This window comes from Tyto alba, unplaced genomic scaffold (genome assembly GCF_018691265.1).
Source record: "Tyto alba isolate M040663 unplaced genomic scaffold, T.alba_DEE_v4.0 Super-Scaffold_5, whole genome shotgun sequence".
NCBI lineage: Eukaryota > Metazoa > Chordata > Aves > Strigiformes > Tytonidae > Tyto > Tyto alba.
Genome location: NW_024881326.1, coordinates 21,354,063 through 21,376,685, shown reverse-complemented (window position 1 = coordinate 21,376,685; position 22,623 = coordinate 21,354,063). Strand labels below are relative to the sequence as shown.

Genomic DNA, 22,623 nt, shown 5'->3' with positions numbered 1-22,623 from the left:
TATACTAACAGCTCTCAGGTAAGGTCTGTCTCCAGAAATTTGATATAAGAAAGCAACAAGTTTAAAGCTCTGCACCATTAAAATCCTATTTTAGTAGTGTGCTTTTTTCCTTTTTTCTCCAGTTAAGACTTTTTAAACACAAAACGGTGCCTTGGAAGACTAGCAAGATTTAAAACAGATTCAAAATCTAAACCCAAATCAGAGTGATCAGTTTTCATTCATTCTTAAGAAAATCATGAAAATGACTTCATATCCCATCGCTGGAGGAATGAGATGAATTTATCATCACTTTATAAAAAAAGAGTTCACAATGTCATTTCTAAATCATTAGCATTTAGATGAGCAAATGGAACAAGCATCAGAGGATAGATTTTCCAGTAGTAGATGGAAATGCTTTATGTTCAAAAAGATAAAATTTTAAATAGTAAAAAAAAAATCTCATTAAGAAAGGCTTTTGTGTTGTATCTGGTGTTTCAGCACAACTGAAACTGTTCTGGAGCTTTCTGTAGGTTATTCTGCTTTTTCAGTGTTGCTCCCTTCCCTCTTGTCGAACGTTTTGTTAATGAAAAGAACTGCTAGCCATTCCAAGGGAAAAGATTTCAAGCCAATGCCATTCTTTGTAAGCAACACTGCCACGTTGCTGGCTATGTGTCTGGCTTCTTAGCAAAGCCAGTACTGTTAACATGGTGCCATCTAAACAAGCAATTATCCTGAACTAACTGCCTCTGCGTGAAGCAGTAAACTGACAGCATGCACACACCACATGCCTGGAGCAAGCCAGAGAAATACCACAAAGCTAGCGGGGTGCAAGATCTGAGGCAACGCCACACAGAGCACTAAATTTAATTTAAACATAGAGCGAGATTTCTTGTAAGTGCTCTGACAGTACAGGAGCCACCTGCACAGACTCACCTGGAATCCTTTAATTCAGTAACAAGTAGAGACCCCTCATCACTCTTCAAATCGCCTCCATTCATAAACACTTCACTGGCCTTCAACTCTGACACATCTTGTTCCTCAGATTCTGTACAGACCAAGCTATGCGCAGTCTCTAAACAACGCTCTGCCTCCCCCGTGACTGCCTGGGCTAAGTCAATGCCATTTAGCTTTCCTGGAGGCGGGGGGGGGGAAAAAGAAAGGGAAAAACAAATAAGAAAAAAGAGTTTCAGTAACAGAACTGCTGTTCTAAACGAATAAAACGCAAGTACCAAAATGACCTTTCCTAACCAAAGCTTGAGGCACTTGGCTTCAACAGATTCATTTCTCTGTAGACAAGCTGCCTATAGCAACATGAAATTTGTTGTCCATCTTTAAAAATACAGTTGCAAAATGAAAGCATGCTGCCTGCATCTCACTCTCAAATCATTTTTGCATTTAATCATTTTGACTGTCTCTTGTGCTACGGAACAGGCGATGATCTACTCTCTGTTGAAGCAGAAAGCCTCTCTGGCATTTCTGGGACTTGCATCTCAGACCACCACAACGCTACCACGTGAGTGACCTTTTTAAACCATGCTTAAACATCACTGAGACACCGACTGGAACTTAGACCTGACTCATCAAGTTTCCTTACCTGGTTGATCAGTCTTCTCAAGACCCAACTCTTCCTCCTCTTCAATATCCTCTCCCTCCATAGCCTCAGAGGCAGACTTCCCTTCATTCTGCAACTGAATTGCCAGAGTGTTATTCAGAATAACTCACTACCCTCTAGCATTTCACAAATGGTTCAACCACAGCTCCCAGGCAGGACTGCTCTGTGCCCAGCAGTAAGGCCACACTTGTCCAGAGGCTAACAGACCATCAGGCCACCCAGCAGCACACGCTCTGCTGAGCCAGAGCCTCTAAAGGCACCTGTGCGACCCACGTCCATCCCCCAACTATGAACTACTACCAAGTTCCTTTTCCCCTCATTTCTCCAAGGCGTGTAGTAAATATTTATTGATTTTCAGCTACGTGAAGACTTGGGTCTTTGAATGTTCAGAGAAGGACAACTACTCCTCAATATAATATGCATAATTTACCACAAACCTTAGTTACTACATTAACAAAAATACATCCAGTTTACTGTAGCAATCCAAGGGGCAACCAAGATTTGCTTTAAGCAAACAGATGAAACCAGGAATTTGGAGCGAAATAGCCCCAGCAGAACGCATACAGCTTTTTAAAAAAATCCATTAATAACCAGTGGCTTTTAACCTACCTCAAATAATAATGCCAGATCACATTGTTTCTATATGCCTTGAACAAAAATGCATCAATGACTTTTCGTCGGAACAAGCAAAGCAGAAGAACGTGTGCAATGGGAAGCTCCTGAAAATTACTGTCACGCACCAGCACTTTGCACTTCACGTGGAAGCCAGTTTGTGTAAGGGTAACAGAGGAAGACAGGATACAAGGCAAAGCCTACCCTGGAAAGGACCTATTCTCACATCATACAGATCCAAACAAAAGAGTACCTTGGATTCGTTCTGATCTGATTTTCGTGTTCTTTTCATTATTTCTTCGATTCTCTGTTGAAACAGGGAAAATATTTGCTATGACATACAGAGCTTTATATTTCAGCACTCTGGTTTAAATTTTCATCAGTGATAATGTATTTTCATATTTCATAAATTTACTGCTTTATTCATCGTTCTTAAAGCTCACAAGGTGAAGCTGGCTTTTTTTAAAAACCACATTACTATTTACATGCATCTGAGACTGTTTGTCTGTTCAGTTCAACACTTCAACTGCTATTTCAGGCTGAGAAACCTACTGGCTTTTAAAACAGTATACCTTTTTTCTTTCAAGCCTTTCCTGCATGTTTTGCTGCATAATTCTCTCTCTTTCCAGCCTCTGTCTTTCAGCCTCTTCTTGAGCTTTTGCTTCCGCTTCTTCTCTCTGAAAATAAAACAAGAAGAAGAGAGCACTCAGTGCGCCACTCATTCCCAAGAGTCCAAAGCAGAGCTGTGACACAGACTGTGGTTCAACACAGACAGGAACATCAGACAATCAGTATTTAATATTACCATACATCGAGCTAAATGCCAATTACCCAGCTGCTGACATGAAATATGTATTACTATGACATTCAGAAACTGATCTGAAAAGAAAAACGATGTGCATAGCTATATTGTGATTATGCAAATGCTCTGGATGTTGTTGAGCTATGCAGGGTTCAAACTATACTTCAGGATGAAAATTTGTCTAAGAATGATAATTTATAAAGTAACAAGATGGCAAATAAATTCTAAATGTGGCAAGGTTAACTTAAAAATCTTGGCAGTCAGGTAGTACTACCAAGATACTTAGTACTGAACATCTTCTGTTCCTTCCACACTGGAAAATCTTTTCCAGTGACTGGAAAGAAGCAAGAAGCATAGTTACCACTGAATAATTGTTACAAACTTAAACAAGCTTTTAAAGAAATGTTCAGACTCTTATGTTATACATAAGATGCAGCTCTTTAAACAACGAATTTAATTGTAAAATTGCTTAAATTTTCAAAACTGATCTCATTTAAAGAAAGTCCACTTTCTGCGAAACAGCTTCCTTCAGTTAGAAGGATGCCTTTGCAAAGGTACACAGATACTAGCTGTGGAAGATTGTTTAGCAACCGAAAAGCAGACTTGGAAACACTACCGATCTTTCTTTTAAAGGAATCGGAGTAAGGCAGATGATTTTCCAGACAGACTATCTCCTTATAATCTGTAGCAGTAAGCTGGTAGAGTGGGTTCAGTACAAATATTTTATGTATGCAAAATAGCATCCCAGATGGCTAAAAAAAAATTTCAAAAATATCTGCTTCTGTCCAACACTTGAATTTATCAAATGTTGAAAAAAAAAAAGATCACATAGACTAGGGCAAGGAAAGGACTTCAAGACATTCTCAAATCCGTTTCAGACAGGATGTACTCTGCTTTACATCATTCCTGTCAGCAATTTGTCAAAACTGTTCTGTGAAAGAAAACCAAAGACAACCCCCTCCAAAACACGTCAGCAGCTTGTATGAGGAACACAGTTGGAGCCTACAGATAAGCAGACCTGGTGTTGAAGCTCCGCAAGTTTTTCCTGCTCTTCCTGTTCTCGGCGGATCCTCTCCTCTTCAGCTTGTTTTTGTTGTTCTTCATAAGCCAGTCTCTTTTCTTCCTCCTGCCTGTGGATTAGCTCCTCCAATCGTGCTTTCTCCTCAGTTGCTCTCTTGGCCATTTCTTCTTCTCTGATTCTAGTGTTTCCAAGATACGGATTACTGATTGGCAATTTATTTATTTAAAACTGTGCATGCACATGAGACAGACTTGGAAGCAAGAAAGTTCTAAGTTATTCAATCAGAAAATAACTGTGTAAAGCTAGGTAGTTTCTGGTGTGGATTTACAAATCCAGACCAGTCAAATGATAAAGCAGAATAATTTGGAAGATATTATCTATGCGTACATAAATGTTCTTTGCTGATTAAGTCAAGGTCAAGGCAGGTTGCTCCAATAACTGAATGTTTGACTAAGAACTGGATTAAGTGACAGCTATTTAATAAATACCACTTGCATTCAAACATAAATTTAGTGGATTTCCTAAAAGGCTGTTTCTTCTATAGTCCAAATTCCAGAGATATACCAGAGGTGCACACTGCCAGATCATCATCTGGAATAAAGTTAGTCAGTCAGCACAAAGTTAATCATTTATTTTTTAACAACTATGCAGTGAACCAAATGCACACTGATTTATCACTTTGAATTAATTGGCAGCAGCATTTCTGATTCAAATTTCAGATCACTAACATGAGATTTAACGTACCACCGAATCACTGGCTGAGTTCATCAAAGGAAAGCTTAATACAGAGAGGCTGGCTATTTCAAGACAAACAAAACAAATAGAAATGGTGTAAAAAGCACATTCTAGTTTTGAAATAAAAGCACCACTGGTGACTGGAAAGAAAAAGCAGCAGTGATTTGCACAGGGACTATGCATTACATATATACTGAGATACAGATTAACGGTACACCGAGCAATCTGTCCTGTCTCAAATGGCACTGAGCGTCTGCCTCTGCTTCGGGAACTGCATTAACATTTACAGGAACTTAAATTAAAGCTTAGGAAACATATACAGCTGGAGTGTCCATTCCAACCACACCCCACCACTGAAAGCACCCCTTCCTTCTCCTGAATTGTTACCTTTCTTCTTCCTGTCTCTGAATTCTTTCTTGGTCTTCACGCTCTCTTTGCTCCCGTGCTAGACGTCGTTTCTCTGCCAAGATTTTAGCAGCTTCTTCAGCTGTGGTGGTCCCTGCTACTGTTTTGCTACCTGATTCTGCAAAGTTTAAAACAAACTGCTGTTAAAAAGCCCCAGTAATTTAAGATTAAGAAAGATGTTACCACTGGGAGATGAGGTTTTTCTTTTGGCCAGCTGACCCGCTACCTTTCCGACCAGTGCTCATCACTCAGAGAGCATAGCCTGTATCTAAGGGCCCACGAGAGCCAAAGGGGAGTCCTAAAGAGATGCAGAGCCCCACTATCTCACCGACACTGAAATAACAACAACTCGTTTCAACTACACTGATCCAGCCATATTCTAGATGATACAGTTAAAGATATTCTCCAATTACCACGGCACTTAAAAACATGTTTCTGAACAGACATGTTTATTCTATAACACTTACAAAAAAACTAAAAAAAAAAACCAAAAAAAACCCAAAAAACTGCTGTAGGAAATAAACTTAACTTCCTTCTAATAAAACTGAATTGACGTGACCCTGAAGGGGAAATATTAATTTTTTCGACTTCCCTTGTTTCAAAACATTAACATTCATGCCTTTACATTTATAGAGTATCTTAGTGTGCAAATAATCACCATTTTATCTGGCCATGAAGGCACATACTAATGACTTTAATAATATTGTATTTCTACACATTTTAGCAACAAATCAATTTCCAATTGAGATCAAAACAGCTCCAACCACGCGGTTAGCAGATAATTGTACAGTTTTGCAGTTTGTGTTTTTTCATGTCCTGTCTGGTGTTATGGTGTCTGAACATGAGATACTATTATAAATTAACATTAGGAAAAAAACCCCACCATTGCTATCCAGTTGCTCTCAATATACATTGAAAGAACTCTGATTTTTATCAGTTATTCCTACTCTCTAGAAATACTGCTGTTTGAATGTGACTTAAGAACTCATGATCTGAATATTCAGAGAATTAGCTCTTGGTGTCAGTAGAGCAACAGCATCATAAAGTTGGTGGGGACCTGCCTTTCTTTTTAATATTTCACAAATCAGCATATATACGTTTGCTTAACATTCAAGTCAAGGTAATCTTAATGACCAATGACATCAGAGTTTGATCAGTTATTCTGCTCCTGACCTAAAGAGAAATCATTCAAAACACAATGCCATCATTAGGAACTTTTAATACCTGAAAAGCTGCTTAAGCCTCATGGACACATAATCACTACCTGCACCTTTGGGGCACAATTCCATGGAGTAAACCCTCAGCAGCTGAATCACGAGAGTGTTTTGTGTATAGAAACTGTTCTTGCAGTCTTAGGAAAAGTATTCCAGCACTGGTGGACTGCAGTCACAGAGAAGTTTTCTAAATATTTAGATTTATCCAGTGCTGAAAAAGAAGCACCTCCCCAGAACACGCGTTGCTTCTGATTTGGGCAAAAACGCAGTCATGTCAGCACAAACAAGAATCAGCCAGGAAAGTTTCAAATTTGAACTCAGGCAAAAGGAGTCCTCCTCCTCCTCCTCCTCCTCCTCCCTGAGCAGGAAAGACCACTCCTTTGCAGTTGTAGGAACCGTTAGCAGGATCTGCCCCCTCAGGACTTGCATGTGCTTTTATTCTATATTCGGCAACTTTGTTATTTAAAGAAAAGGAGGGAGGTTTTTTAGTGCTGCCAGCACACAACCATGAAGAAATCAAACTGCCTCTACCACTCGAGTGTCTTGCTAGTTTAGACTAGTCACTTTTTACAGCAGAGGCCATCTTCTATTGTGCACGTGCACAGCAACCAATACAGCAGCCCTATTTTAACACTACTGGAATCTTAGTCGTCTAAAATTGGTTGACATTTAATGTCAGATTTAGCATATTTCCCCCCTCAAAACTGAACCTAAATAAGACAATTTAATCTTCAGCAAGAAGACTAAAGGTTTTAGGCTTTTAGATTATAGGGTTATAACATGGTAACGATAGCTTGAAATATGATGAATACCTGGTATTGAAAATGATAGAAGAAAATTAGTCACAACGATTCAGAACACTGTAGATATGGAAAGAACAGGGGGCATAAAAACAAAAGAAAGGGTAGGACCTCAAGTCTGTGGGGGACCTTCCCACTGCATTTTCACTTTTGAAGCTTTACTGATGTTTTCCATATGGCTACTTTAACAGTGTTTTCATCTCCATGCACCCCCTGTACAGTCTGTTTCCATAGAGCAGGACATGGGACTTCCCACCGTGATTGCTAACATGCCTTAAGAAGATTCTTCCAGTGTTTTATACTCATTTCCATTTTCCTTGTACTCCCACTGTCATTCCTGATAAGAACCGTCTTTTTCTCAAAGTACTTTTTTGTGATGGAAGGGGAAAGAGGGAAATAGGCGAGAGAAATGTCTCCCAACAATTGTAAAACGTACTATTTGTTGGATGGAGGGAAGAGTCCAACAAATTTCAAGGCAAATCATTTATTCACAGTTAATCTAGGAATCACATTCCCAAGCCTTCACTACCCAGATACAAGAAAGTGAGGCTCCATGATAGTTTATTACCTATCATCATGCATAAGTTGAGAGCTCATGAAGGAGCACTTCTTATGCTTTAAGTTGAAACAAGCCTTTTTACTCTCAGAGATGCTGGGAAAGGCTGCTGCCAGAAATGACAACTGCTCCAAGTCACTGAAAAATAAAAAGTGTTTTACTGCAGAACAGTATATTTTAGTAGGAAGACACAAAAAACAAGACAAAAACTTGATTGTCGTCTGTCAGCAACGGGCAATCAAGTTTAGTTTGAAGAAGAGACTGAAGATACAAGTGCACAAAGCTGCAAGTAGGTTGAACCTGCAAGACCTAGAGACTTGATTTGCCACATGCCATTCACTGGTGCGCTCTGACTTCAGAAGCTGTCTGGAATATGGTATTGCACCAACCCACAGGGTTGTGTACGGCATACAGACGTGTAAAATGAAAATTGCAAGCAACTTTGTAAGAACAAAGATTTTGCCTCACTTTGCAGTATTGCAGTCTACCAAAACATCCAAAGAGATAAATGAAATCATCTCTAAGTTAAAGAACGTGCCCACTATTTCCTTATCTTCTATGTGTCAAAGAAAAAAGAGCTTCACCCAGCCCCAGTACGAATCACTACAGAGATGACTACCTTGGAGATTAGCAATAAAATAAAAAGGAAACAGATAAACTGGGTTAATACAGTTCCAGAAGTCAGTGTAGAGAGGAGACAGGTGGGGCATCTTGTTTCAGAACAACTGGAAGACACAGAAATAGAACACATTGTTATGGAGGTTTCAACCAACCGATGACATCGATCACAATTGATTATGCCCCCTCTGAGGCACGCAAGACATTTATCACACTAACGCAGCACATGGAGGGACGGACATTCCGACTGCAAAGATAAATGATGTGACACTGAAGACGGATGCGCAGCTTCATACAAACATCCACGTTTGACTGTGACACCAGGCTTCCTTCTAGAGGAGCACATGCTCAAAGAACCGTACCATAAATGAGCTTGTCAGCACTATTTCACATCCAACATTGAGCAGTGTCAGAAGAGCCTCAGAAGTAACAGACAACTGGAGCAGCTGAGGAACGCACAACAGGAACCATACATGCAGTAACGTGCAGCAAGCATGGGTTCCCACTTACCTGGTGTCTGAAGGATTTTCACCCCCAGTACTGTCCACTGGGCTGCAGCTTAAATTCCAGTGATCTCTCCTTTTCCTGTTAAGTCTCCCCTAAGTCCCTCTCCACAGAGAAGTGCCTGCCAGAGCCCATCAGAAGGCTCTCCCAGATTCTGTTCTGGAGATGGCAGACGGCATTCTTCCGGTAAGAGGGACAGAGGCTGTGCTTACTTGGCACGATGAAGAGGACTAGGAGACTAATTGCTTATCCGGTACATGGCTCTCCTTAATCTACCAAGATAATTTCTCAGTGTGACCTGTGAACCGACCACTTTTTCCTGAGGCAGCAATGATTATACATTCTCTGGAATCAAGACTGAGGCAGCCTTCTAGCTTTGTGAAAACTGGCTCTCAGCCTGCGATGCATCGGTAGCTGATTTACCCCTCCAAGCAGGTGTCAACACAAGCAATTTTAAGAACTACCAATTGGACTGAAAGACCTCTGCAGTTTACTCACTTTGCAAACCTGAGCTAGTAGACCCCTCAGCTAGTGTGGCTGAAGTCCAAAAGGCAAACAGGATTTCTGCTTTTTTTAAAATCATAGTACAAGCAGTAATATGGAAGGTTCCTGACTTAAATCTTCAAGTCAAATAAACTGACTACTGCACTAAAATCCACACCCAAAAGTCATACCACATAAAATTATTGTATAAATAATCAGAAATTAACATCTTCTGCCTTAAAGCATCCTACCCTCCAGTGGTCTGCCTCACGAACGAATTATTTCACCAGTCCTAGCACACACCAGAGATGTCTCGAATAAGAGTGCTTCAGTCACTGAGAAACACTCACCTTCTTTGGCCTTTGTGCTAGCAGCTACCGCATCCCTGTCCAAGACTGGTGAAGCACCATGCTCTTGTCCTGTTCCTTCTGTGCTCTTATCCTTTGGTTTGCTCTCTGCTTCAGTTTTCTTTTTGGTAATGTTTAGAACACCTGGCGTGAGAGGTGGACGTTGGACGGGTGCCGGTTTGGAGACTGGAGTAGGAGATGGTGGCCTTTGTTTTGACACGCTAGGTGAAGGTGGTCGAGTCTTCTGTCTGTTGAAATAAAGAGTATTTTTCAGGGTTAACACCAAACACTTCAATCACACAACTGAGGACAGCAGTCTATTTTGGTTAGTTTATATTGCATACCTTGCTTTTAAAAATAAATCCGCACACAAACTACTGGTGCCTTCCTCATAAAACTCAAATACAGGACTCCAAAATACCCCAGGCACCTGAACTCACTACTTGTGCGCTAACATCAGAACAGGTCTGCTGGCCCAGACCTGCACTTACTCCACATCAAGGAGGAACCCTGTGATTCCAATCCAAGAAAATCCCTACAAAAATACAGACAGATCAACTTATTCAGAAGCTTACACGCTCCCTGTTGGTTTTACTTCACAGACTACAGAAAGCCAGGGTGTATTTTATCCTCACAAAAGAGGAAGGTTCATGTAAGGGCTGCATCCCTACTGTGGAAAAGAGAAATTGGAGGATCAAAAGTGAAGTCCTTATGTGTATAAACATGGCATAGTGTAGGCCATCCAAATGCTAACAGCACAGCTGGCTGAGGCAGGAAGCAGCCTTCATTTTCTTCTGAATAAAAGATGGCATTTAACCTGGACACATACCTAACTGTAGAAGGTGATGGAGGACGCTTCACCAAATTAGCAGGAGAAGGGGATCTTCTACGGGCAGACACAGATGGCGAGGGAGGGCGTCTTAAACCAGAACCCGGGGACGGTTTTTCTGTTTCTGATTTCTACAAAAATACATAAAAACAAAATAATGCTCATTCTCTAGAACGCTTTACAGACAGAGGAGATGCTACCACAACAAACATGTAATTTCTCAACAAGATGTACTTTACACTTCCTTTACATTCCAAACCATAGACCCAGTCAATATGTTATCTAAATTAAACTCTGGCAACCGTAAGCAACAGACAGCGTGCCTTTAAGATACCAGAGGGACCAAGGACTATAAAATCCCTATTTGTTTTCAATACTGTGTTTTTGAAGCAAATGCTATTGAACATTTCAATAAGCAAGCAAACTGTTGAAACAGGATCCCATCCTGAGCCGTTCCAAAACCACCCCCACCCCCAATTAATACAAACCTAATTCCTGTGGATCTTCAACAAACCTGGGTTGAATCTGGAGAACTTGCTTCAGATGAAGATACAGAGGACTTCAATCTGTCGATGCTACGACTGCGCACGGGCACTTTAGGAGCTGAGGAACTGATGGAACTGGCTGAAGCTGAACGAGGACAGAGGTGAGATTCTGTAAAAGTTAGGAATTTGACAAGACGAAACAAGAACCAAGTGCACAGCATAAGAACAGGAGAAAAAGAAGAGGGAGAAAAAGAAAGATTGTGTGTGTTAGAAACCATACAGAGAAACACCACAGGCAGTGCACACTGCGATGGGTCACGGACACAGACACCACCACCACGTGATTAGTACTTTGGAAGCAGCAGCACCAAGAATAAAACCATTCTGAAAGCAGCAGTCTGGAGTAGATAAAAATAAAATGCTTTTCCAAACAATGTCTAAATTTTCAATACACCAGTGTTACTTTAGTTTTAGTCAAGCTGCATCTAATCACAAATACTTCAGTTTTAATGGCTTAGCATCTTTCTTTACGAGCTCTTCATGCCAGCTTCAAATTTTAAGCATGTTTCCCCCATACTCAAGGAGGAAATCACAGAATCATAGCACCGTTTGGGTTGGAAGGGACCTTAAAGCCCCCCCAGTGCCCCCCCCTGCCCCGGGCAGGGCCCCCTTCCCCCAGCCCAGGGGGCTCCCAGCCCCGTCCAACCTGGCCTTGAACCCTTCCAGGGAGGGGGCACCCACAGCTGCTCTGGGCACCCTGGGCCAGCGCCTCACCCCCCGCACAGGGAAGAACTTTTTCCTTCTTTTCAGAGTAGTTATAAAGCAGCATTACATTAGGAATCTGAGCATTACTTTACACCTTTTCTTGTGAAATAAGCATTTCTGCAACCTTATTTTACTCTCCTTTCTGCCCCTTTATTACTAAATATGTGTGCCTTTTATCCACATTAACAAATCAAAATAGGTGGTATAAAAGAAACCTATCAAAAGGTCAACTGTTGAACTAAAATACCTTTCCCACCTGAAGTGTCAATCTCTTCACACGTAAGATATTGAAAGAAATTGTATCTTCTAATTACTTTTTTCACTAGCATAGTCATAGATGGATAAGCATACATAGATGTAAAAATCTACTTCTGAAACTAGATACTGGATTTTTCTATAGTCTGAATAAACTGTGACAGATGCCAGCACTTAGTTTCGTAACTTTATGGAAAATACATTTTATTTTTATATTTATAGCATTTGTGCAAGAAGAACTGCATTCTGTTTGTGCATAGTTTGTGCTAAAGCACAGGCACGTTTCTACTGAAATGAAGAAAGTACCTTTAAGTAAACTGATAAAAATGTAAAAGTTATCTTTAATTCAGCAATAGTGAATAAGTCACATGCTGTCAGTAACAGTGAAAAAGATGGTATTTCCCCACATGACATGAACTGAAATATTCATGGTGAAATAAAAGTGGCATATAGGCAGGTGTGCAAAATAAAGACGACTGACTACGAACCAAAAAAGTAACAACTGATTACCACACAAGGGGAACAGTGTAGAAATGTCACCATTACCAACAAGGACCAAGTTAAGTGGCATAAAATAAAAAATAAAGATGGAAGAACATACTGAAGAGGAAACAAGCAAAACTGGGAACACAAGTTGTCAGGTAAGAGAGGAGAAAGGACTCCATATTGGTTCCAGATAGGAATTTACTGGGGCATTATTACAACCAGTCAGAATTATAAAACATGTGGGATGCAGCTAGGGCTTGCTCACGATGCAGAGATTCCTGCACCAGTACTAAGTCAAGCCACAGTGTGGGCTTATGAGCTCAGTCTGGACCAATATAAAATTGCTTGAGCCAGCCAGGGTTTCTCTACAGTATCTTCTCCTAGCATGCCTCTACTTCTACAATCAGCCTGAGCAGAGCCGGCTCAGGGCTCTCTGTACTTATGTTAAGATAACCCCTTTGTCATGTTCCTGCAAGAGTTTCTCCCCCTAGAGAAATTTAGTCTTTGCACATACTCCTTTCAGCCTCCTTTGAAATTATATGTTTATTTGGGTTTTTTCCCTTTCACTTCCTAGCACTGTTCTCTGACCAGTATGTCTCAGATTCATTTGAGGGTACACTCAAACGCAGATCTCTGCCAGTTAAAAATAAAAAAAAAAAACAAACCACAAACAAAACCCAAACCGAACACCAGCATCTGGTACTCTGCAGAGTAAGTAAACTGGCACTGGAGTTTAAAAGCCAGTATTATTCTGTGGTTTTGTAAAGTGAACATGCAACATTGCATACAAACTGGTTACTACTGACCGAAGAAAATACTGGATAATATTATACATAACCATATATGATTCATACTGAAGTGCAGCACAGTTAGTGACTATCATGTAAGTTCTTGCTTGAAGAGCAACTGCATAAAACTTTCAGGCTTTGCTGCCCTCCTGTTACCTGAGGGATCTTGTCCATCAGCCGATAATGTAGCAGCACTTTTACTCCTAGCTAAGGAGGCCTGTGTGGGGGCGAGGAGGCGACTGATTACGCTACTGTCCAGAGGACTGAGCTGGGAGCGACGAGCTAAATGGTGGGAACAAATCAAAAAGGATCCAACATGAAATCATATAATGAAAAAGACAAGCAGTACAAAGCAAAGGAAGACTGTGAGCATTGCTGCAAATCGTAACAGTTTTGGAAGAAAAATACTGAAGTCATGGAGAGGGAAATCCAAACTAAAAGCACAGAAGCACTAATCATTTTAATGTGCAAAAACTGGCACACATATGACAGAGATGAATGCTGAAGTCAGTCAAAGTATGAAAAGCTTCTGACCCAGCTCTTCAGAGCTATATTCTCAAGATCACAGGAAAGGCTGTTCTGACGTAATGAAAAGAAGACTTGCAAGTCAAAGCAAATAGTTATCATCAGGCATCATTTCCACACACCAATTCACACAGACAGCACCCATCATCCTCCCATGAAGGAAAGATTCTGAAGCAGAATCTAATTTCCACTGTTGGAAATAGCTGCTAAAATGGAAAGTTTGAGAATCGTTAACTCAAAGGGAAAAAACATGTTAGAAAAGTTGCTAGTCTTCAGCTTTAGGAAGAGCTCCTGGAAAAGAGGTTATTTGTAACCTAGTGGGGAATACAGAGACCAAAAGAGGCTGCAGAGAGAGCAGGTTTCTTCTTCCACTTGCATGCACAAAGTTTAGGCCAGCAGCAGGAACAGAGAAGTTGCTTTGAAACTGAATAATGAAAGAGAGCTTAAAAAGCAAAGGTGAGATTTAACTAAGAAGTGAACATATCAGTGACATTTTTACTGTATCTTACATTTAAACCTACCAGCTTTCAAATGTCTCTCTCTTTAGCAGAGAGACATTTTGCTATCTACTTGCAGTGCCATTTAACAAAGTCGAAGTCCTTCTTACAGGATTTCTTTTTTGCCCAAAGGGAGAAATTTGATCTTTACCATTTACAATTTTATCTTTACTGCTAGATAACTAAAAAAGCCATTAAAAAGTCCTAAAAATTTAAGAACCAAGAAAACTAGGGTACGTAAGCCTATCCAAACTTTACTACGAATGGCTTTAGAAAGAAATATTCAGCTTTATTAAACAACCACCTGGTTTTTCTTCCTTTTTCACTTTTTCTAGTTCTGGAGAGGACTGGGGTTTACTACTCATTCTATTCAAAGATGTGCTCCTCTTCTTTTCTGTTCCTCCTAGAGATCAAGCGTAAGGAAGATTATTTTTAACAAGATACTTATATATATATGATTTTCTAAACTGCCATTCCCATGCTTTGCTTTTGCCAATCAGCTAAAACCACTGCCCTATCATTATGAAGCACTATTTTCTCATGTGCTAAACGGTTTGGCTACCATTTGTCTACTCTCCCCCCACCCTTCTGCTTCTCAGCTGGTTTACAGACACAGTTACCCAATATCTGACATTGCAATGTGCACAATATTTATGCCATAGTGCATAGGCTACATGCCCAGCAGAAAAAGCCCACGTAAAAACATTTATAATGAAACTGGGGCATGGTTTACGGTCAACTTCAAATATCCCATTTACTGCCTCCCAATTCTCCACACAAACTGGTTTCTAGCACCTTTCTGTTCCACCTGTGAACCTTTGAGTGCTGACTGCTGAGAATGTAGAGGAACTTTGTTATTCAGTCTGTTTAATGAGGCACTTCTCTTTGTGGTACCTGGAAGTGAAAGTGCATGGATTAATTATGGTGAAAAGCCTAGAATTCCCCTCCAACACCTGCCCCACTTCCCTCAGATACAGAGAGTAATTAAGTCAATTTACAGTATAAATACTTCAGAAGCAGGAAAACTGGATCAGGGAAGAATTACTCTCTATAAAGCATTATTTCTTATATTCCTATGTGTTACTGATCATAGCAGCAGGATGCCGGTCTCAACTGACTTCTTGTTTGACCTACCGAGGCCATCCTTGTAAGCCTTTTAAAATAAATTAATAAACTTAAAAGGCCATTGCTCACATTCTGTATGAGTAAGAGCAAACTCAGAAATCACACAGAACACAGCTGATGAAATACTCCACTGATCCAGGGACAAGCATCTTCCTCTCTTTTTTTTGCATTCTGCTCCTCCACCTTCCCCAACACATGTGCACACCAGAAGCAGTCTGGTTAATTCTGTGACTGTACCGTCTGTCGTCTGAATTTAGCCATCTTTTACCAAACAGCCATTTCTTCTGGCGTGCCAGATCAAGAGCACAGAATCGCTCTAACTTGCTGTGGTGATCTAAACCTGTCAGTTAGTCGACCTCTACATCCTGACCGTGTGGACCAGTTGGAGCTCCTGTCCAAGTTTCTTGTATTTCAGGCCTCCTAAGAATTTCTCCTCCAAAGCAAACAAGGATTCACAAAGGATTCTGAGGTGTAACAGTAAGTTTGAAAGCAATCCCAATTAGTTGATAATTAACGACTTCCTCTGTTAGAGGCTTAATTTGTACTTCACAGCCCTGTTTCTGACTCAGAGTTGAAACGTGCAGACACATTATATATAAATATCGTTTTAAATCACAAGCAGTCTCCAGTGACTCAGAGCCCCTGCAGCTATGCCAGTATATAGTCACCGATTCCCCTACCAGGCACACGGTGTATGAGCACAAGTTTTTCTGCTGCATCACCTTCCAACATGAACCAGCAAAATCACTGTTAGCTGCGTCCTTGTTAGGGATTCTTCTAGCACAGCTCATTTGATCAAAGGTTGCAGATTGATAGAACACTGCAGTGCAGACCTAACTGAACTTGGTTTTGCATTAAACAGCTCTTAGCTTATTAATGGTTTTCATCATTTTGGAAAAGAAAAAAAAAAGCATCGGGGATACAGGCAGGCTCCTATGAAACACTGGGAATATTCCCCACAAGGAAATCTCAGGCTAAAACAAAACGATATGTGCTCATGCAAATAATTTTTATTTTTCTTAACAATTTGATTAGGACAATTCCTTGTGTTTCATAATTTTTAACTTTTTAATTTGGAGAAGGCAGATTGCTATGATTTACAGAAAGTATTGGGATGGGACAGAGGAGATTCACATGTACAGGTTTACCACAGAGTGGGAAAACCAGTGATCTACCTCACTCTCTACATCCCTGTTAAGACTAGTTGTGCGGTGCACATTCTAAACATGACATGCTGCAGTTAGAAGTTTCATCCACCCCAAAGGTGCAATTCAAAATGAGACTGGAAGCCACAGAAATTGGCAGACAGTTCTCTAGAGTGCAAACACTCTTAGAAACTCTTAAAAAATAAAACTAAAGGAATAGTTGGCTTCCAGGCCATTTTTATTCCTTGGTAGACACTGGCACAGCAAGCAACCCAGAATGCTTGCAAGCAGTGGTGTGCACTTACCATTTAAGAAATGAATAATTTGAGTATGAGTATCAAGATTACACTAATTTATTGGGCTAGGAAACAGTGTCAGAGCTGCGTGCTATGGCTACAATCATGCTGGAACTCCAAGTCAGAACAAAACAATCTCCTCCTACCACCCAAAATACTCCCACAGGTGTCAGGGTTTTTCATGCATCCTTCTCTGCTTAAAGCAGAATTCTAGTATTAAAAAGAAAGTGTGCATCTACAGAGTACAGGACTGGCACAACAGAAAGATGTCAAAACTAAGTTGATTTTTTCCTTCCCACAGGCAATCAAATGACTGAAGCTGTCTAACAAAACAAGGCAAACTTTTTTTTTTTTGGTACTACTTCTATTTTGCTGAAATTTTAGGGTGTGATTTAAGGCATGCAAACGCATAAAGATGATGTGAAATGATTTGTAAATCAATCATTCACCAAGATTTGACTTTAGTAAAACAATTACAGAAATAAAAAAATAAAAAACCAGCAGTTTTTACCGTTACTCTTCTTAACAGAGATCACATCAACCGGGCCAAAGCCCTGAACAGTCAAGCTGGATTAACAAATGGCATGAAACGCACTTGAGATCAAAATACAAAGTGAGTTACACAGCAAGGGAGGAAGAGGAGTATCGTTCCACCTCCTGTCTCCCCCCCCACATAACAGTTGAGCAGCACACCTGCTCCCAGCAGGCACACAAACACTTACTTCGATCAGAAGCATTTAAAAGCGCAGCAGATGATGACAACCGCTTATTCATGACAGCTTCTGTCTGTTTGAGGTTTGCTGAGGAGGTGGACCGCTTGCTGGCTGTGTAAAGAAGCGCTTCCTTTAGAATTCATCTTCATACCTGAAGAAGAATCTTTCACACATTGCTGTGAGCTAACACTGGAAGTATTACATCCTGAAAGCTATTTCCAGTTTTACTTACTGACAAACAGGGATTATTTATTTTTTTTCCTTTGAACAGACTTGGTACAATTAGCACCAGTTGTAACGTGCACAGAAAAGGCATTCAGTTTAGGGGAGTCATGCCAAGATTTTATGCATATGTATGCAAAGGAGTGATTTTTAAATCCTGTGCTCCTAACATGTAAAGACAAAAGCTACTGAGGTTGTGTGCTGTTTCCAGACTGGTAAGACAGAGAAAGTAACAACAAAACCCAAAAAACAATTTATTTCTTCATTCTTTCCACGTAGGTATGTCAGAACTGTTTTACAATCACTAGTTAACAAAACCAAACCAAAACAGATGCTTTTGGAGGCATAAAAGCAACTATTGAGAAGAGGCAAGAAAACATTCCAATTTCTGATTACTTCTGAAAGGTTGCTCCAGCTATTTTAGAAATTTCCAATTTTTCTCTAAAAGCTAGTCCTTAAGGTTGTGTTTCCTATCAATTTGGCAACTCTTCTGAAAAAAACTGCCATAAGAAGCATTAACTATTTTTTTGTGTGTGTGTGTATACACACAGATATATATATATACACACATAAGAATCACATCTTACATGGCAAAATTTCAAGTTTACTACAAGTCAGATAAATACCTTATTTTTCATTTCAAATAATGTACTTTCAGGATGAACACTACCCCAAAGTGTGAAAGCCTTGGAAAAGCATGTACCTGTTGCTATGGAGACTCAAGAAGCGGAAAACGGTAACGCACACAAAGTAGTGCAGACCAGCATAATAAACACAAGAAATTCCATACGTCAAACACAAGTAATCGATTTTGCTGGCACATTGGACAGCAAAGGTGATTAAAGTGAACTCGTTAGTGCATAAGTACCAAAGGAACAAGCAGCACTACTCACCCCAGAGGCAGAATCTTTTCCCTTTGGCCAGCATGCTATAGCAGCTCCTCATAGCAAGAGCCAGGACATAAAGATTCCTATGGACAGCTCTGACTCTGTATCATACTTTCGAGAGATGTGCCCAACCCCCTGAGCTAGGGGCCTCCCACAAAACCATGTCAAGTGAAAACCAAATTTTGGAGCTGAAGCTGCAGAAGTGAGAAGCTTTTGTCACAGTGAACAAGAGCAAAGTCCCCACAGGGTAAGAGGGGAAAAAGGGGGATCTACCACACCTAGTTAAGAAATTAAGGTCTGAGCTTAGCAGATACTTTCCCAACATAACAAAAAAGAAAAAAAAAAGGCATTTTATGAATGAAGCCTGATTACTGTGATAACTAAAACAGCCTTGAGAGGTTTTATATACAAAAATCAGGAAACTCATAATTCATGTATCTGTGTGTTTTCAAAGGTAAAGAGTACCCTCTAGCGTCTGCTCTGAAAAAGAAAGCCTGGCTCCAGCCTGAACTCAAGCATGCAAGTCTAAAGCCTCCAAACATCATGGAGATGCTTCATACAAATTTCTCCTGGCTCAAATTAGGACTTCAGCACTTGCATGAAATCTGAGATTTGATCTATCACCTACTGAAACACAGAGGGCAAAAAATTAAATCTTGCCTTGAGAAAAATTACACCGAGCAAAGTAATTCTTTTCCAGCAAGTTTACAAGTTCTGGAGGTGAGCTGTGCTGTTTAGTAAAGTGACAAAGGATGAAACTCCTACTAGAAGACTCAAAAGAAAAAAGCACAGGCTAAATATGACTGTTCAGGAAAAAAAAAAAAAAATCAGTTTCTGTTTTTTCAGGGGAACAGAGAGCAGTGGTGAAGGCATGAGCTAATATTTCAATTAATGCCTTGACAGAAAAAAAATCTAATCGATAAAGGGTATTCATACAGATATTTGGGTTTTCTTCTTCCAGAAAATTTTAGTTTGCATTAATTGCCTAAGATCTTAAGAAGTCAATGCATTTTTGATCAATACATTTGCAAATATATGATCAGATGGCCTCAACTTTCTCCCTACCTCATCCACAGGACAGCTTCTGCAAACTTTAAAGCTTTGGACAATTCACTAGGAAAAAAAAGCTTTAGAAGACAGACAGGATATTCTTGAGTAAGTTAATCTGGTTACATAGATATTTACAAAATATCTTTTGAAAAAATACCTCAAATACCTTTTGCATTTTGGGGGGAAAATTAGAATACTTACATCAGGGGATTTGAAATGGAAGCAGCATACAGCAGAAATCCCACGTGACAGCAAACATTTGTGTTTTTTTAATGGAAAGGGGAAAGCAAAATGTAGCAGCAAAGCCAGAGAAAGCATATGACTGCCATGTAGCAAGGCCTGCAATTGGGTAAGGAGCTGGGACACACGGTATCTTAAGAAATTCATTACAAGAGAGAGCAGCTCTCAACCCTAACTTCTCACTGAGTATCACAAAGAGGGTGCTGCAGCATACTCTATCTGGGGTTGAATAAAATTAGGCTAAATAAAATAAGATCATCTGTCTCTCACTTCCTTCCAAATTTCTACTGGGACAAGGAAGCTCTTTATTTAGAAAGGAGAGACTCTGGCAGCCCAATTTCTATTCTAATAGCACATGTCTCTACTACAGATGCACCTGAACATCTAGTTTTGCTTAGCAGTCATCACTAATCCTCCTTCATTTACAAGGACTCTGTCATCAAGGATGCTTTATTACACAGCCTTGCCATTTCTCTTGGCAGTCCCACGCCCTGCGTGTTTCACCTCAGCACTGACAGCAATGTCATTAATGTAACATTCGACTCTGGGGCTTTCATCAATTTTTAAATTTCAGGCCATCAGTCAGCTACTTGGTGCAGTCTCAATGAATCACATTCTGGACATAATACGGACTGGCTGATGGTTGGTGAAATGTTCAACCCCATGGGGTTCACTTTCCAGAGCATGCTACCTCTATTACCCACAAATGATGCTTTATCAGTCAATGTTCCTAAATATTACCGTTGACAAAACCAGTTAATGGAAGAACATGACTTAATCTGTTTTTGCACAGCAACAACAGACGAGAAACCAAGAAAACAACAGACAAGAAAGCCTTTAGTCCTAAAATCATGTAAAGAATATTTGAAAACTGTTTCCCCAATTTAAGAAATGGAGCCTTTAGTCCCAAATCTGCCACAGAAACCAACGGTGGAAAAATAATATTGTATTGAAGCTTGCTCTGGATGTGCTGTTAGACAAGGTTCACTGCTCAGCCACAACGACATAATGTAGCAGTGCTCATATGGTGTCATTTTTCAGAGAAAAAAAAAAAAAAGTTAATTGTTGTCTTTCCAGCAATTATGCAAATATAAGGTTAAAAGGACCAAATAAGGATGTTTTAGAAAGTCAGCTGGACTTGGGCATCCTACATGGTTTAAGCAGAACTGAGGAGCTCCCAGAAAGATAAAAAGCTAAGAATGATCCTGAAACAGGAGTAAATACGAGAAGCATAAATCCAATCATGATTCCACATTATCCACTCCAGGTAAGAGAGATGTATGTTTGAAAACATACAATCAAACACAAATTTAAAACAGTGTGGATGCACAAATGTCTTAGTCAAACACTGCATTGTTCATCTCCATCGTAATTTTTTTCAAAATTGGTGCCAAATTATCCAAAATTATGCAGTCATCTATCATACTTCTCTTGTTACTATATGATGCATAAGGTATACCTTAAGCACCTGTTGTTACATCACGAGCATGTTTGTTGGAAGACACTTTATTTTTAATGTGCTTCAGCAGCACTGAAGATGATCTATGATCAAAAAGACAGACAAGACTCATTTCCTCATATAAATTAGGACAGAGCAAACCCCATTATTTTATGTTTGTTAGAAAGTTTAGCTTTAATAAAATTAGGTAAGGTAGAAAAGAATGGAGGAGAAAAAAAAATACTGTTTTCGTAAATATGTAAGGCAAATGTGATTTCCTAGTTTCAAGGTTAAATGATGTTTGGTAATGTGGAATACAGTAATTGGATTTATATATGGATCCAAGGAACACATGTTAAACAGGTAAACCAATCCAGTCAAACTGGCTAATTCTGGAGAAAATTAGGGCTTCATGCTGTGCAGAGAAAGGGAAGAGAGAAGTTAAATAAAATACACATGTTTCTGCTGTATTGCCAGAATAAGCCACAGTAGTTAAATCATACTCAGTCAGACTTTCATTGCATTTTCAAGTCTCATATTGTCAGCATTACAAGACAGCTGTATTGCATTAGTAATGCTGTGAGCATGCACAGATTTTCAGAATTCAGATTTAGCTGGGTCTCAGCTGAGAGCTGTCATCTTAAACTAGCTACAAGAAACAATTTTACTTATTAAACATCTAGCCTTGTATCAGCAATCCGAAGCATTTCTATGAATGGCTCAATCTGCGCCCTGGAAAGTATCCGAAACCCAATGAAAACACATTTAATATATAGAATTATGCTCAGATAATTGGATAGATCTGATTTTGCAAAACCCTTCATGGAAAAAGTATGAAACTGCACAAAGGACCCATTCCCTTTCACAAAGTTTCAGCAAAATATCATTTCATTTTGCAAATGTTACTTCAATTGCTGGTAAAACAAAGCAAAAAGAAAACAAACCAAACCCTACCATGTACTTTTTGCAAATTAGGAAACAATGGAAGGGTTTGAAATTGCCCTTAAAGGAAAAAAAAAAAAGCTTAGACTACTGAATTAATTTGTATTCAAATACATGCCACTAAGAATTTCTCTTCTCCTCTCCCATGCTGTATCCAGTCATCTTTAAAAACCCAAATGCACATACCCTTTTCCTGAAAATTCCCTCAGGATGCCATGACTTCAGCTGTAGTTTAATTAGCTGGGAG

At 39.8% G+C, this 22,623-nt stretch overlaps 1 protein-coding gene across 2 annotated transcripts in view; it reads right to left on the bottom strand.

Moving 5' to 3' along the window:
- Positions 1-22,623, bottom strand: part of MAP7D3 (MAP7 domain containing 3) — a 46,725-nt gene that overhangs the window by 3,319 nt on the left and 20,783 nt on the right. Inside the window, exons 7-19 of one of the 2 annotated variants that reach the window (XM_042807060.1) lie at positions 17,607-17,708; positions 15,114-15,212; positions 14,623-14,721; positions 13,453-13,578; positions 11,032-11,171; positions 10,518-10,648; positions 9,692-9,936; positions 5,149-5,284; positions 4,024-4,204; positions 2,776-2,880; positions 2,457-2,510; positions 1,574-1,667; positions 913-1,111 (exon numbers count right to left, since the gene is read on the bottom strand). In XM_042807060.1, the coding sequence (XP_042662994.1) occupies positions 913-1,111; positions 1,574-1,667; positions 2,457-2,510; positions 2,776-2,880; positions 4,024-4,204; positions 5,149-5,284; positions 9,692-9,936; positions 10,518-10,648; positions 11,032-11,171; positions 13,453-13,578; positions 14,623-14,721; positions 15,114-15,212; positions 17,607-17,708 (1,711 nt within the window). The remainder of the gene's footprint in view (positions 1-912; positions 1,112-1,573; positions 1,668-2,456; positions 2,511-2,775; positions 2,881-4,023; positions 4,205-5,148; positions 5,285-9,691; positions 9,937-10,517; positions 10,649-11,031; positions 11,172-13,452; positions 13,579-14,622; positions 14,722-15,113; positions 15,213-17,606; positions 17,709-22,623) is intronic. The other variant, XM_042807061.1, reaches the window with a different exon arrangement.